This window comes from Anneissia japonica, unplaced genomic scaffold, assembly GCF_011630105.1.
Source record: "Anneissia japonica isolate Jap-2015-1 unplaced genomic scaffold, ASM1163010v1 scaffold287819_len434453_cov191, whole genome shotgun sequence".
Lineage (NCBI taxonomy): Eukaryota > Metazoa > Echinodermata > Crinoidea > Comatulida > Comatulidae > Anneissia > Anneissia japonica.
This window is the reverse complement of record NW_022713610.1, coordinates 150,586-167,604: the sequence shown is the minus strand read 5'-3', so window position 1 is coordinate 167,604 and position 17,019 is coordinate 150,586. Positions and strand designations below refer to the sequence as shown.

General features: G+C 34.4%; 1 protein-coding gene, 1 long non-coding RNA gene and 1 other non-coding gene across 6 annotated transcripts in view; 2 read left to right on the top strand and 1 right to left on the bottom strand.

Annotated features, from left to right (window-relative positions):
• Positions 1-7,036, top strand: part of LOC117108519 (reticulon-4-interacting protein 1 homolog, mitochondrial-like) — a 7,576-nt gene extending 540 nt beyond the window's left edge. For 3 of the 4 annotated variants that reach the window (XM_033250550.1, XM_033250551.1, XM_033250549.1), the window contains exons 2-9: positions 143-241; positions 560-876; positions 1,721-1,828; positions 2,070-2,260; positions 3,002-3,187; positions 3,950-4,130; positions 4,604-4,696; positions 4,999-7,036. In XM_033250550.1, the coding sequence (XP_033106441.1) occupies positions 151-241; positions 560-876; positions 1,721-1,828; positions 2,070-2,260; positions 3,002-3,187; positions 3,950-4,130; positions 4,604-4,696; positions 4,999-5,103 (1,272 nt within the window). In that variant the 5' untranslated portion in view covers positions 143-150 and the 3' untranslated portion in view covers positions 5,104-7,036. The remainder of the gene's footprint in view (positions 1-142; positions 242-559; positions 877-1,720; positions 1,829-2,069; positions 2,261-3,001; positions 3,188-3,949; positions 4,131-4,603; positions 4,697-4,998) is intronic. The other variant, XR_004445379.1, reaches the window with a different exon arrangement.
• Trnat-agu lies at positions 1,465-1,536 on the top strand. Its single transcript has one exon. It is a non-coding gene; the product is annotated as a tRNA-Thr (tRNA).
• LOC117108520 lies at positions 6,265-8,098 on the bottom strand. The gene is made up of 3 exons (XR_004445380.1): positions 8,048-8,098; positions 7,098-7,181; positions 6,265-6,398 (listed from the first exon to the last, which is right to left on the bottom strand). It is a non-coding gene; the product is annotated as an uncharacterized LOC117108520 (long non-coding RNA).
• Positions 8,099-17,019: the final 8,921 nt, after the last annotated feature.

Here is a 17,019-nt window from a genome sequence, read left to right as displayed (position 1 = left end):
TACTAATAATAATGATGAATGATAATGATGATGATGATGGTAATAGCGATGGTGATGATGATGATGATGATGATAATGATGGTGAAGATGGTGATGATAATGATGGTAATAATAGTAGGCCTAATTCTAATTGCCTTTGCAGAATCCAAGATGTTGGTGCCAACCATTTTTGCAATCTTGGCGATGCTGTCGCTCATTTTTATTCCAAATGATTTTGAATATTTTGTGAGTGATATTCCAAGTAAGTAATAATCAGTTAATCAATAAATAAATCAGTAAATCGATCAATCAATAGATCAATCAATCATTTAACTAAACAATCAATCAATCAGTCAATCAATCAGTTAAGCAACCAGTCTACCAAATTATAAATCAATAGAACGCTGTATCGGAACGCTAATACATTTCTTGTGCTGGAGAATTCCCAAATATGATGGTAATTCAAAAAAAAAAAACACAGACCAAAATCACCCACACATAATATCACAGTAGAGTATTTTTTAACATTTATAAACAGTTACTATACATCTGTAAAGTATAAATATATTTTTTCTTGCAGTTTCTCGTTGGTTTTTGGCAGTTTTTTTCATCATCGCGGCCGCTATGTCCTTTTTCACTCAATCAAATAAACAGAAAAAAGAAGAACAGATGAAACGGAAGCCAAGAGGTGCATGTAAAGATGGAATGAAAGCGGCTACTATTGATCAGTATGGAGAAGATGTCATAAGGCTGACCGATAACAACCCTCGTCCTGAAAAGCTCATGGACGATGAAATCTTGATCCGCGTGAAGGCGGCTTCCATCAATCCAATTGATTTAAGAATTAGTACAGGATACGGAAGAGTAATTCTAAACAAGATGAGACGAGGTTTTAACGTATGTTAGAAACACTTACCTTACATCATCATTATTTAATATATTGTGACTCGGTTGTCTCTTGTAGCCTTTGGAAAGATAGTTATACATATACAAATTGTATGTAGATCTATCATTAACTTTACGGTTGGAAACGTTACGGCTGTTATTCCATGTTGCTAACATTGGCCTATATTCAATACGAACATCATTTATCACCATTCATCGTCATAATCATTATAAACAGCAACAGGAACATCATCATCATCTTCATCTATTATTGTTATTATTATTATTATTATTATTATTATTATTATTATTGATGAATAATAATGACACTAATAATAATATAAATAATTATAATGATAATAATAATAAATAATAATTTTTAAACAGTATTAATATTTATATATAGGTGTAATTTTTGCCCTACCTGACGTGGAAATGTACCGAATACTCAGTACATTTGAAAACAACTGCCTATACATGTTTCTCCTGACGCAAATCCCGTTATTGTCTATTATTCCATCACGACAATAACAATTACTATCAACACTGCAGTACCCGCTGCTTACTTGGACTCGAATTCAACCCTGGCCATCAGGCGCAATCTCGGTGGTCTAGAGGTATGATACCAGGCTAGTGATCTGGAGATCGTGGGTTCGAGTCCCACCCGAGAACAACTTGCGATTTTTTTCGCAGTTGTTTTCAAATGTACTGAGTATTCGGTACATTTCCACGTCAGATAGGGCAAAATTACACCTATACATGTTTCTCCTGACGCAAATCCAGTTATTGTCTATTATTCCATCACGACAATAACAATTACTATTAATATTTATACCATTTGTTTCCACATGAGTAGTATCCCGCTGGAGATGGAAAGGAATTCCCTATAACCCTTGGTAGGGATTGTGCTGGTATAGTTGAAGCCGTTGGGAACAACGTCAAGAAGTTCAAAGAAGGTCAAGAGGTAAGTGTACCTACCATACAGTGTACCCCAAATCGAGAGCCATAGGCCAATTGAGGGTCAGAGGCACATCGATGGCCATAGGTAAATCGTTATAATTTCTTTTAAATTAAAATAAGCTTTATTCCTGCTAAATAGGGGATATTGGATAATGAATAGTGTCTGAAAAGATTGATCTCTTTCTATAATATTAGATACGGTACTCTGAAATTGACATTCTCGTATTCATCTGCTTTTGTTACAGATTTGGGGTGCAATTCATGTTGCTCGGCCCAATGCGTGTTTAGCAGAATTAGTCGTGGTGAAAGAAGGGGAAATTAGCCTTAAACCAAGGGACATTACCTTCGAACAAGCAGCGTCAATTCCGTATGTATTTCTAACAGTCTGGAGCGCCATAGAAGGTTGCATCTCGGAGGAAGATGCCAAAGGAAAAAGGTACGTCTATGACCATGCATATACATTCGAATGGGAAAATTTTAATTTCAACCAATAGATTGACTGATTATGTTTGCAGAGCAGAGAATACATTCCAAGTAAATAGAGAGGTGTTAAAGAATATTATAACCATTTATTAGTCCTAATATCAATCAGATTACTTAATTAAGCACAGCTTGATTCGCATTCAATTGTACTAATCAGTTTCAGAATGAACCGTCAGCTTATGCGGCGTAGAGAATGTACTACTGTATAATAAACAAATGAATGTTTATGAGCGCAATGGAATGAATATTTCATGACTTGATGAAAGGAAAAGTTCATCTTTCAACTAATAATTACATGTTTTCCATTGCGAGTAAAATTGTTTTTATCTGTTATTATTTGCTTTACGACACACCTAAAATAAATTTTTGTCATTTTCAAAAAGTTGGTCTACCTTCCTTCCGAATGGAACAGTCCACTTGCTTTCAACGAATGAAAGCATTGCATAAAGAGACGCACAATGGAGAAAATGAATGAAAGAATGAATGAAAATGGACCTAAATTATATGAAGAATGATAAAAGTATTTCAAAAATGAATCTACAATTAGTTGATAATACTATGCCACACTAGGCCTACCTAATGAAATGGCAAGGATTTATTTTCCTGTTATGAAGTGCGCAAATCAATTTTAATAAACGTTATGATGGAAATAAATGCAAGAAATTGTAATGTAATATACTTTTTCTATACGAAGAGTGTTGGTACTTGGTGGCACCGGTGGAATAGGAACATTTGCTATTCAACTTTTTAAAGCATGGGGATGTGATGTCACCACAACTTGCAGCTCTACTGGAGCTTCATTGGTTGAAAAACTTGGTGTTGATGACGTAATTGATTACAAACTTCAAGATTTGTCTGAAGCTCTAGAAGGCAAACCGAAGTAAGTGAATATACAAACTTCACAATAAATTAAAAAAATATATATTATATCTATGTTAATTCTAACTAATAATTAATTAATTATAATAAAAAGTGAAAAAATAATAATATTAATAAGGATAATAGTGATAATGGTGGTATTTATAATAATAATAATAATAATAATAATAATAATATTCTTAAATATTTAAATAAAAAATACAATTTATAAACTATTATTTTCCTGAAGACGATTGAGCAACTCAAGACAGTGTCAACAAAAACAACAGTTCTCTTTCAAAACTATCTACATGGTGCACCATAAACATTTATTATTATTGTTACTTCGCCAATCAAACCTTCAAACAATATTTTAAACGACTATTAGAATATACACATAATATGATAAGGAATTTATTAACATAAATGATACTTAGATATTAATATGGTAATATAAATTATAATAAACGATAATGATGATGGTGATAATGAAGACGACGATAATTACGACAATAAAAACAGACTGTTACATCTTGTCTGAAATTTTATAGTGTATAAATATGTTTTTATCAAAAAAATGAAGAAAAAAAATTATACACATATTATAATAGAGAATTTATTATTATAACTGATATTTAGATAATAATATCTAATCAAGATAGTGATGATATTGATAATGATTATAATGAAGATAACGATAATGACTATAACTATGATAATGAAAGCTATCAAACCATCCATTTTTTATCTTTATTTTTCTATTCCTCGTTTATATGTTGTCAAGATTTGACTTAATTTTAGATACTATTGGTCCGACTATGTACAGTTCCTGCTTTAGTGCATGTAAATGGGGAGGCAGAATTGTTTCTCTTGTTTCACCCGTAATGCCCCTTGTTGATGACCATGGCCTTGTGCTTGGAGGCGTCAAGGTCTTCTGGCGATACATACAACTTAGTATACTAAAGGTACGAATCAAATATCAATTAATCAATCAATCAAATAATCAATGAATACGCAAACAACCAATGAATCAGTCACATGGAAAAACAAACATTTGATATTAAACTCCATTCTACGCGAAAGATGAATGTTTGGATATTGGCAAGGGTCTGATGAAGACAACATGCTTGTAACTAATCTACTCTTAAACAGGCCTTTCCTGCTATTGAAATTAATTACTGATTAAGTTTTCCAAGATCCAATTAACCTCGAGTGCTCGCCTGTGATACCTTTTTATAATGTATAGAGAGGCCGCATGCTGCTTTTATTAGGTTTCGATTATTGCTCACTCATGATTGTACCGGTACAATTTTTCTTGATTGAAAATACTTTTACCTTGTTTAAACAATGTAACAATAAGATTTTGCTCCAATAATAATTTAAACATGTTGAAATATAGACAGAAGGTAAATAATTACTCGGTCTTCATTTTTTTTAGCGTTTAATTTTTGGCAAACGATTTTCTTGGGGATTCTTTTCGCCAAATGGAAAGGCTTTGAAATATGTTCGTAGACTTGTAGACGACAGAAAGGTTTGTGAACCTAATTACTGTATCAGTTTTATTTTTATCAAATTCCTCTCCTGTTACGTTTTAATTTATATATATTCTTAAGAATAATATCTGAAAATAAATTAAGTAGGCCTATATTATTCTTCTGATGACGATTGAAGCAACTCAATCGAAGCGTCGAGAGACATTCTCAACAGTAGGAAAAGTTCTCCGCAAGCATTTAATAGTGGTAGGCTTACTTCGCCATGCAAACCAAAGCTAGTGTTTCTGTTGTTGTTAAATTGTAGGCCTATCCTTTACAGTGTTTTGCAATTTTTTTACAGGTGCGACCAGTTGTCGAAAAAATATTTAATATCGAGGATGTAACTAAAGCATTTGATCATGTAGCAGAGGGACATTCTAGGGGAAAAACAGTCGTCAGGTTCTAAAGTCTTCAAAACGTAGGCTTACCGTTTATGTTATAGCATAGGATTAGCCTCCATGGTTATAGCATGGACCTATTAATATGTATAATATTAATAGGTCCATGGTTATAGCATATTTTGCATTTCAACTGTCACAAACGCTAGTAAACAATGAAGCTACCAAGTATTGGTAACAGGCGGGTAGTCTTAACATGGTGCTAATAATATAAACGGCAACATTTACTAATACAAATTAGCAATAGCCTATGTCATCGAAATACGTTTCACCATCTTGGTCAATTACTAATTATAACCGATCTATCAGCCTTATATGATGTAACCTTGTAAAAAGAAACTTTTTGAAATATGTGTGATTGAGTACATAATATTGCCTATATACTCCGGAAAGATGGTATAAGTTGCAGGTATATTTATAATAATAATAATAATAATAATAATAGATGGATTTATATAGCGCAAATAAACGAAATAAATTAGTGAAATGAGCAAACTTTTTTGTTTATCAATCTTTGTCAAGCTTTGATTGAACTTGATAAAGGTTGATAACCGAATACGTTTGCTGACTTGACTTAATAAATATACCAGGCAACTTATTACCATCTCCCCGGAGTTCTTTTGTTTTCATTATCTTGTTTGCCAATGCAGCATATATATATATATATATATATACAGTATATATATATATATATATCTTAAATAGTATATACTACTGATTTCCTAGCTACGACTGGGTGACATGACGTGTGAGCACATAGGCCTAGTATTAATAATCTTTTTTGAATACAGTACAGTATACACTTTTATGCAGATATTTATGCATTAGCACACACTTAAACGTAGTGTATCCATGGGTAAAACAAGTACAAAACAGACACGTAGATATAATACAAGGAGACATTACGAAGCACGTTAAAATGCAATGTTAGGATAATATGTTTAAAGAACGATGGAAATACCAATTAATAAAATTTGAGAAAAATGGGGAAAAAATTGGATATACACTGTAAGTGTTAGTACCGAATGTTTGCGTGGGTGCTGTTTGAGCTAAAATAGCTTAAAAATCATATATAGTACCAAGAAGCCTAGAACTATGTATTTTATCTTTGTCATGTTATCTATGTTATCTATGTCGATTCTGTCTGCCTGTAAACCTTTCAAATGTTGGTCGTAGTCACACTGGATAGCTTGAAGGACTTTACACAGGGCGAGGTGCTTTGTGAAGTCAACATCGTCATCCGTGGGACCTTCTCCTTCATCATCTATCAGATAATTATCAATGAACAAAGCCCGTGAGGAACCTGATGATGATAATAATAATATATAAATTAATTTCGCCAGTAAAAAGAAATTAAAGACCCCTTTCAATGTTTACATTGGCCTGGCTGAATGGATGGCGGCGCACTCCACTGGTAGGCAACAGAGCCGTAGACTTTACGTACTGTAAATATTGAATAAAAAAAAACATAATATATATAACTATGCCATGTAAATTTCATCCGTGTTGCTTTCGTATTTGGGCACAACAAAAATACAGATAATCAGAAGCATTATACTGCTTTGTATACTCGGCAAATATTTTGCCTACCGGGGGCGGGGGGGGGGTGCGTTGCCGGAATTTCAGCCAGGCCAATGTAAACATTGAAGATGTCTATACTACACTCCACATATCCCTGTCCCTATCCTACGGAAGCCCGTTAGTGGCATTAGTGCCACCAGTGAATTAAAATTTCAGAGCCGTTAAGTGGCTGCTGCCAGATAATTATGTGGCGGCCGCCACTTAATTATCTGGCGGCCGCCAGATAAATATCTGGCGACCGGCTGTTAACGGCTCTGAAATTTTAATTCACTGGTGGCACTAACGTGCTTCTGTACTATCTGTATCCCTGTCATAAATATTTTGTAGATCAGTGAATAAATACTGTAAACTTGTATTTTATTTTACGGCGTTCTACGAATTATTTCTAGTAAGCGGGACATGATCCTGTAATTACACTTACCTATTCCTGTGAGATGCGAGTGCATTTCGTTCTCTTCACCTTCGACTTCTCTTTTAGAAGTAACAACAATGAGTGGGGCACAGCCTGTCACGGAAGATAACACGCAATACTGTTATTGCAACGCGTACGTTAGATTACACCACTGACGATCTGCTAGTTGAACGTTCGGGTTTCACTTAATACCAAACAAGTCGTGTGAATGATTTTTGTTTTATTGCCATTCACCCCCTCTCCCAACCCTCCAATATAGATAAATAAAAAAAGTCGAGATGCTTTTAAAGTATTGTAAAGGATTTCTCATGGCTTACGGGAAAAAGAAAGGTTTCAGCAAAAGTGTTACGTGTTTAATTATAACTGTATTTGAGACTACTGGATATTAAACTGCATCTCTCGATGCATCGCTGACTATATTAAAAAGTAAATCCAAATATTTGCTGAGGGAGAGGGAAGGGTGTACGTGTATATTTACCCTGGAGCACGATAACAATAGTAATAATTAACCAGAGACCGAGATAACTCCTCGAAGTTAATAGTCAACCATTTAGCTAAACGGTATTGTTATTATAATGATGTTGTTCCTATAATTTGAATTCAATTTTTTTTTTCGAATATTATTTTTGGACTTTAAAAATGGTTCAGCATGTACAGATTATATCAAATTGTAACCGGTTTTAGGAAGTAGTGGTATGACATGCATTCAAACAAGTTTTCAAATTATAATTTTGAATCTCAAAAGTCACCCAGATTACAGAGTCAAGTAGGTATCGTTAATAAAACAAACAAAAAACAGTAACCCCGAAAATGAACAGAGACATTTTGAGATTTAACTTTTCCGATCTATTTGATAATTTTATGTCATCAAGAATGCAGTACATGCGCAAAAATACTAAATGCGGCCACTATAATATTTATAACAGACCAAATAATATATATGGTTTTTGTTGATTTACCTGTACCATCTTTAATTGCTCCTATCGCCTCTTGATACTCTTTGGAAATGCGCAGGTTTCAAATAAGCAGCATCATGTAGGTGTGCTATTGATTAACAGTTAGTTATCTGTTTCAGTGACGGCAGACTGAGATTAAAGGACGAATGGGCCCCGAGAAGTGAACAGAAAATCATAAATTATAGTAGTAGGAGTTCAGCTACAATTTATTTTAAATTTAATTTTTTTTTTTTCGAATTTTACACTGTGGCGCGCATAGATTTCATGGTAATACTTCAAACGAGTCTTATAAACCTGAGATCGCTTACACCGAACCATTAGTGAGGAGGTAAAAGAGATAAAAAAAAAATAGATTAAGTCAGGATACAACAATTAAAACTGTGTAAATCACCTTAGGGCTAAGATGTATGAAATTGCATTGGTGTAGCTGAAACATTACAAAAAAAAGAAATTGCATTGGTGTAGCTGAAACATTACAAAAAAAAACAAAAAAAAAAAACACATGATGGAGCCTTCAGTTGAAGGATGTAAATGGTTTAGTAGGAATAGAATTGATAGAAATGGAGAGCGTAATGGTATTTTTGTTTCTGATGATACTATTATACTTGATGATAATTGTTCCGAAGTAGCTTAGATCAGCGTTCCGCAAACATTTTACTTCACGGCCTATTTACCGATTCCAGGCACCAAGCCGCGGCCCAGCAGCCCAGCCGTGCCAGGGAACAACATACCAAATCCTGTCAAGAACTTTTGATCATGAAGCCTCCATGTATATACAATATTTTGACATTATCTGTTTTCTCATTGATAAAATTTCATTTCATAGAAATTAAATATTATTTTATTAAACAAATAATGCTGTACATTTGTGTTTTACACACACTCTTACTCCACAACTTTGAAAGACTACCTTACTATACAGGTATTATGTTTAGTAATAAAGTATCAAAGATACTAGAAATGGGCATTCGGTTATCAAGAAATATGTGGTGTTGTTTACTGTAGTGATCTTTCTAGGACAGGTCTTAGGCCTATATTTATTTTTATCTTTTATGACTCATCCCATCATCATTGCCAATAGTGAACATGACAGATGCTGCAATTAGCAGGATGTTTTTATAAAGATTGAAATTGATTTTAATTTCAAAAAATCAAAAGTACTTATTTTTGGAAAAATTGATAAATTTAAACAATGATCACTTGGCAATCATTATATTGCTGAAAGAGATAAAAATAATATCAATACCTCGGAGTTTTTATCTCACGAAACTTATATGAACATATACACAAGTTGAAAACGTCACTCAAAAAGGTAATAGGTTAGTTAGTTCATAGAGAAAATAGAACTCTATGGTTAGTTTCGTATGTTAAATCGTTAATTGATAATTTTTATTATTTTAAAAGAGTGTTTATGGTAATATTCTATGGCAAACAATTGCTTTGCCATCAATTATTAGTAATTATACTGGGTGGTTCAAAATCAGATATTGAGAGGCTACAACCATGGAGGTATTATTGAGAAGGAGATCACTCGGCAAAGCCACGCGCACGCAGCGCTATGCAAATGAACCAAGATCAAAGTTGCCGAAGCGCGTAAAGAACGTTTGCGCGATGCTTTTGAAGTCCCATGTGTTCCCCGCCATCAAATTTTCAACAGGCATAGTTGACCAAAAAATTGAACATGACGAAATGGAGAACACCTTCTTTTCTCAATGCGCACTACATACTGTCAATCACTATGGCTGCGCAATCTTTTCTATTTTGAAGCTGATACATTTATCTCTCATAAAATATCAAACATATTAATATTTTCTTCCAAGAAAAGTTTCGAATTTAATGGAACATTTACATGACCTATAAAAGTATAGTATATTTCAACTTCAATTTTCATAAATTGGCCAAAACTCGCCAATTCTAATTTTAACAGATATTAATTAATAAATGATTAAGGATTATAATAAACTAAGTCATTTTAGGGTTAATGAGGGTTAACTATTCGAAAAATGAATCCAAAATCTGAGTATTTTTCAGTTTTACGCTGACTTAGCTTTATAGTCGAACCAGTCCATCTTTAGACAAAATTATAATGAACACAGAAGTAATTTTAACACAAATATTTTACGGAATCCGTTCCTGAAATATACAATAACATACCAAAAGCCCGAAAAAATCTAATCGGGGGAACATTGTTCATTATAAAGATATTTAATGGGTTAAAATCAAACGTTTTATTGCACAACTGCTCTGCTGGAAGAGAGACAGCTATAAATGCATGTCGTTGCCAAGTTGTTGCTAACGAAAAAATGTGAATTATAGGGTAATACGCCCGCGCGCGATCCAAAAGCGGGGAACACACATAGAGATATAATAAGAATAGCTCTATGGGAACACATAGGTTTGTCGCGTCAAAGGGATCTGTTGCCGAGTGACCTCCTTCTGAATAATACATCCATGCTTTGATGTTCCAAGATGTGCGTCCTTCTGTTTAATTGCCTTGCTACAACGAATTCAAATGCAGATGGCAAAATACATTTTGAAAGCATCAGCTTATTATACACCAAAAGCGGCATTATATGGAGATTTTGGTTGGATGCCATTATCCATAACAACAATATATCAAGAATGAAATATTTTGACCACTTACATAGAATGAATGATGAGAGATGGCCTAATATAATGATTAGATCACTTATTAAATTAAATTCAGACCCCATGAAATTACGTTATAAATTTAATAACTGCGTAGAAAAATCCTTTCGTGGTTCTGAAAGCTCATTCGAATACTCTGCCTCTGGATTTTAAATTAAGTAAATAGACCGAAAATAATGATGTACTTTGTACCCTATGTAACTCTGGTAATCTGAAAGATCTCACCCATTATTATTTATATGTAATGCATTACATTCTATAAGGGAAGATCAATTAATAATACTTAATAACGATTTGATTATGAACATGATAACAAACTTTTATATGTTCTTGGTGAGGGATTCACTTTTTTAAGTACTGTAGTGAATTTTTTAAGGAGTTTTGACAGGTTTTGTAAATTTTATCTTACACGAGCATGGCAAACCGAAAGGAATTGAAAGTTACAATTACAAATTCGATGTGTTTGGACTTGTCGCGGTGTACTGTATCCAAATTGTTCTTTTTGTAATTTACTTTGTGATTTTTATGGTTTTCTTCATACTTGGGCATCTTGATTTTTTGTTTGTGAACGCACCATTATGAGCGTGTGCCACCGATATAAGGGTGTTGTTTCAATAAATTATTATTACTGTATTCTTATGCGCCTGTAATTATTACTATTACTCATTAATGATTTTATTAGAACAATCTAAATGAAGAATCTAACAAGAAAATGTTGGGTGTGGTGAACTTGTTCAAAGAATTAAGAGTAGTATGTATCATGGAACTTACAAAAGCGATTTTCTAAATAAATACATATGACAAACATATTTATCCAACCTCACTGGTCTGGTAGACCTTGACCAGTACAATTCAAAAAGGTAAACGTTTTTACTCAACATGCCTATCTACTTGTACAATAATGCATAACAGAGAGGTGAATATCATATTTACATTACAGACTTCACCATCCCAACAAACACAAAAGTTTTATAACGTTCACGACCGTTATGGTTTGGCATGTCACAAAATAACGTTCACACAACGTTGTAGAAACTTTCAAACGCTTTGAGGTTGTGAAATTCGGTTGTAAGTACGTACATATGGGTCTACAAAAAACGTTTTTAACACCAAACTGGGATTATACGTTCGGTTATTCTGTATTTCAACTGTTTATAAGGATATGAATTTAGGCCCACGTATGAAAACAATATTACATTTGGTCCTCATACGTGAGACCATGGTGAGACAAACCTCGACTATATCAACTATATCGCAATAAAGGTCAAAACTGTTTTATTTAATAAATTTGAAGGACCAGGGCAAGCTGCAGGTGCGAGGCGATGGAGGGTTTAAAGGACGGTGTCTCCCTTCCCGAATTATAAATTGTTATTGAAAATAATAAGCCGCCCTTATACAGGGCATCTTGACCTACGAAAGTTACCCTTGTGTGTTTGGTAGTAAACAAGTCAAAATGTTCTATATCACACAATGGATCATCGGTAATACAGTAGTCTTCAGGGGCGAATCCTGAGATGTCCGTAAACACAAAAAATGGTCATTTAACCAGAAAATACCAGCCCGTGGACAGCGTGCCTCCCGCTGTGCCCATGGTCGAAAATGTTGATCTTAAGATCCATATGAACACTACTCTAGGGGGTCCGCCCCGGCGAAATATTTGTTTTCTAAACGCCCGAAAATAACCTCTTTTTCCTTCTTTCTTTTTTTTTTTTTTTTTTTTTTTTTTTTTAAATTTCCAAGGGGGACCGGGGCCGGCCTTCTTCGTAAATCTGGATGTTTGCTGCGATAGTTCTTCCAATATGATTGATTAAATCGCTAAAATTTTAGGGGCAATAGGCCTAGTCGTCAAAACAGAATGCAAAATTATTTTCGGCTTGATCTCGCGGGCCAAAATAACACGCACTTGGGGGCCGGAGATGGCCCGCGGGATTGCTACCTGAACGTCACTCACCACATATCTGTTTGATTTCATATGTACATTTTCGCACGGCGCCTGCAGGAAATCCTTTCGTATCAACAAAATCCATAATCCCACCAACATTATGGACAAGGAGGCGGTTGGTGTTTCCTCCACCATGGGTCCCACGCTGTCGTGAACAAGGAACGGTCTCAATAAATTTACCAGGGTTGTCTTTGTTTTCAAACTTCATAACCCAAGAGAGGCTATTCAGAAGAGAACTTTTGCCACTTCCGTACTTTCCAAAAACGACGATTCTAGGCATCTCATGCTGGATAACAGTCCCATACGGCTTCCATTGCTTTATTTCTCGGAGTATTTCTTTCAGCGTTTGCTCCTCCATTGGTGACATTTGGTCTCGGTTTTCCTTATGTTTATTCACATTTCTTTTCATAAGTTCGACGTTTACATTTTTATAATCGCGTTCACTAGCCATTTGTATCGTCCGTATTTAGCTGTTCTTAAATTGGAAAAAAATGAAACCACCAAATATATCACAGTAATAATAAACTATATGTACTGTAATACGTGGTTTGAGTAGCCTACTACAGTACTCATTTGAAACTGACTGTAAAGTCACAAATGGTAGAACTGCGCCTCTAAGAAAAAAAGCCAATCCAATCAAAGCTGCAGAATTCAATAAACAAATACTTTCCACCAAATTACCGGGATATATAATAATGACAAGCTAATTTTTGTGCTAAAAAGCCAAAATTTTTACAATTTACATGAAAACGTACGCTGCTTTCTCTCGGTGAAATGCGTTTTCCTCTGCTGTAATTAAAGCAACGCTCACTGAGGCATTCCACGTAGTTGTGATGAAAGACTGTTACCTTTCTCTTCCGGTTCATGGGGTTTTCCCAAATAACGTAATTACTGTACCGAAATCCAAACTTCCAAGTCTCCATAAATTTGTTTCCCAGATTTTTAAAGGAGAATCTAGGCTTCCCAGAATTTTTAGTTTTTCCCAGAAAAAATAGAATTTTCATTGTGAATAATAAAATGGCTCCTAAGTGTATAGTGTATTTTCAAAAATTAAACAACATTTTTCTCTTTCATTTAAGTTCCTTACAATTTAAACAACTCCATACCTTTGCATCACCACCAAATTCAATAAAACCTGAAAATGACTTATTTTGCCTATTGTTTCCCACTTTATATTTGTTTTACATTTGTTAATATAATACTGTATGTGATGACGAGCAGAAGAATTTCCCTTGTGGAACAATAAAGTTATCTTATCTTATCTTATCTTAACTGTTAATTCGGTTAACGCCGTGGCTAGAGATACGGTACCGTATCGGAACTTCCGAATGCTAAAGGTACGGTAAATGATATTACGTCATGATTGGCCAATAGAAATGACCGACTCGATTTTGGCTTTTTTGCGAAGTCGACGTCGCGATCATGAGAAACGTGGCGCGAACAGTTACGATCAAAATTGTCATAAAACTCAGGCCCATTTCATGTATTTCGATTGGGGCTTATCACAATGTTTGGGTTAAAAATCCTTTCTGTTATTCTTGCGTATTTTATGGTCTGGTCTACCATAGAGAATGGTCTACTAAGCTAGGCTTAGGCCTAAAGCCTAGCCCGAACACCCGCCTAGTAGTAGGGCATACTTATTATAGGCGTACTACTAGACTAGGCTTAGATTAGAGGAGGTTTCAGGAGTAGCTAAGGCCTAGGCTTGGCTTCTATTATTAAAATAGTTTATTCTCGCTTGATGTCGCCAAATTTAGCAAAACTGCTTTCCTTTTTATTTGCTATAGGGCATCGGGCTACAGAATATTAATCACAGCATCAACAACACCCGCGAACGATCGACTTCGATGCTGCTAAAACACACACTCACTACTCTTGCAGCAGCAGCAGCGTACTGAATGAAGTCACGCATGTATCGGCGTTTCTATTGGCTAATCATGGCGTAATATCATTTACCGTACCTTTAGCAATCGGAAGTTCCGATATGGTACCAGTACAGTTCAGTTCAACTTTATTTATCCACGGAGGACCAGATCAACACAGGGTTGTTCTTCCCTGGGGCCGTGCACAATAATACATAAATACAATAATTACAATACAATATATAAAAGGTATAAAAACATTTGTACAACAAGGAACAATCAGAACAAGATAAAATGATTAGATGATTAGAGACTTAAAGTTGACTTAATTTGAATTTAAATGAGCGCAGTGTTGGAGCTGTTTGAATGTCAACATTCAGGTTGTTCCATTCCAATGCCCCTTTATAGGAAAGACTACGTTTTTTATATTCAGTCTTTGGTAATGGCAGAACAACATTTTTCTGGTTATGTCTTAAGTTGTAATTATTTATATTATAATTAAACATATTCAAAAGATAGGCTGGTGACAAATGATAAAGAATTTTATATACAAATATATTGCGATTTAAAGCTTGCATATCTAAAAGTGTTTTCCATTTAAGTTGGTTTCTGACTTCTATGCTGGATGTATCCCAAGATGCCCCACAAATTATTTTTCCTGCTCTATTTTGGATTATTTGTAAACGTTTGGCTTTTGTTACTCCACAATTAGACCATACAACATTACAATACTGGAGGTGAGGAAGAACTATGCTATTGTATACATTTAAAAGAGTGTATTGAGGAATGAATGGTTTTGCCTTTTTTAACATATATATACCACTTAGTTTATTGCTTTCGAGACAGTTAATATTTGATAAATCGTTATTTAAACATTGCACAATATTATTTGCAGATTTAGAGGCATAGTAAATGGCAGTGTCATCAGCATAGAGACTTATATTACAATGAGAGATACAATTTGGTAAATCATTGATGTAAATTAAAAAAGCAAGTGGTCCAATAATAGATCCCTGAGGTATTCCACACTTAATATTTAAAGTTTCTGATTTTATACCATTAATACAAGTAGTTTGAGTACGATCAGTTAGATAGCTTTTAAACCAGCTAATACAATATTTACTACATCCGTACATTTTTAGTTTATTAAAGAGTATGTTATAATCCACAGTGTCGAACGCTTTTTTCAGGTCGAGCATGCATAATCCAATTAAGTTACCATTGTCAATTTCATCAAACCATTTTTCTGTAATATTTACAAGTGCTGTAGTTGTGGAGTAATTCGGACGGAAGCCTGATTGGTTATTATTTAAAAGACCGTTATTATTTAGATAGTCATATAATTGATCAAAAACAGCTCGTTCAACTATCTTAGAAATTACGTTTAGTACAGAAATTGGACGGTAATTATCTGGGTTGCTACGATCACCAGCCTTAAAAATGGGTAGTACATTAGCTTGTTTCCAATTTGTTGGAAATTTGCAAGTTGTAAACGAGTAATTAACAAGGTGTGTTATAATGGGGGCAATTATGGGTGCAGCTAGTTTTAGGAGTTTACAGGGAATATTGTCACAGCCAGTAGCTTTATTTATAGATAGTTCATTTAACTTTTCTGTGACATAATTACATATCTCTAGCCACGGCGTTCTGCGCCATACAGTATTTGTAATGGCTTTTGGTAATGGCATGACACACGTTGAATTAACATGTCATATGCATAATATTATTAATAAACCAAAATCAGTATACATAAATTACACGTACTTCAATAAATGACAAATTACCCATAAATTTCACTCCATTAACTTGTATTGGGACCTCTGGTAATCGAATAATCATATTTGAATCCAGGACTAATGGTGGAGGGAATTACGTTGAGGGATTTGCTTACAAATTGTGGGGTCCGCCAAATATATACACAGAAACTGCGGAGTTCAGTGCTGTAAAAAGATGGTGGTCCTGGGTCTGGGACTTAAGTATTTTAGGGCTGGGCTAGCAAAAATTACATTAAAACTAGACCAATATTCAATAGCTGATATACTGTAAAAGGGATAGTAATTATTTTAGCAAAACTAGAGCTTGGTCCAGCAAGAAAAATTAACTTTGTCAATTCAGTACAGTACTATATTTTCACAGCAAGTGTCGCTCATTAACATCAAATTTTTACACGATATAAGAATTATGGTATAAAATCTGTCAAAGTCCCTCCCTGGGCCCCCTCTCTTTAAAATTCCTGGATCCACCCCTGGCAGGGGCGGATTTAGAGGGAGCCGGGCTGGTCTCGTACCCCCTTTTGGAAAGTAAGAAAAAGGGAAAAATTGAAGAAAAAGAGAAAGATTGTGGAAATATACTGTCTGTCCAGGAAGCTCTCATCTGTCCAAGTGAAATATCCTCATTTTTATTATTGACCTAAGAAGAATGTGGAAAAATTGAAGAAAAAGAGAAAGATTGTGGAAATATACTGTCTGTCCAGGAAGCTCTCATCTGTCCAAGTGAAATATCCTCATTTTTATTATTGACCT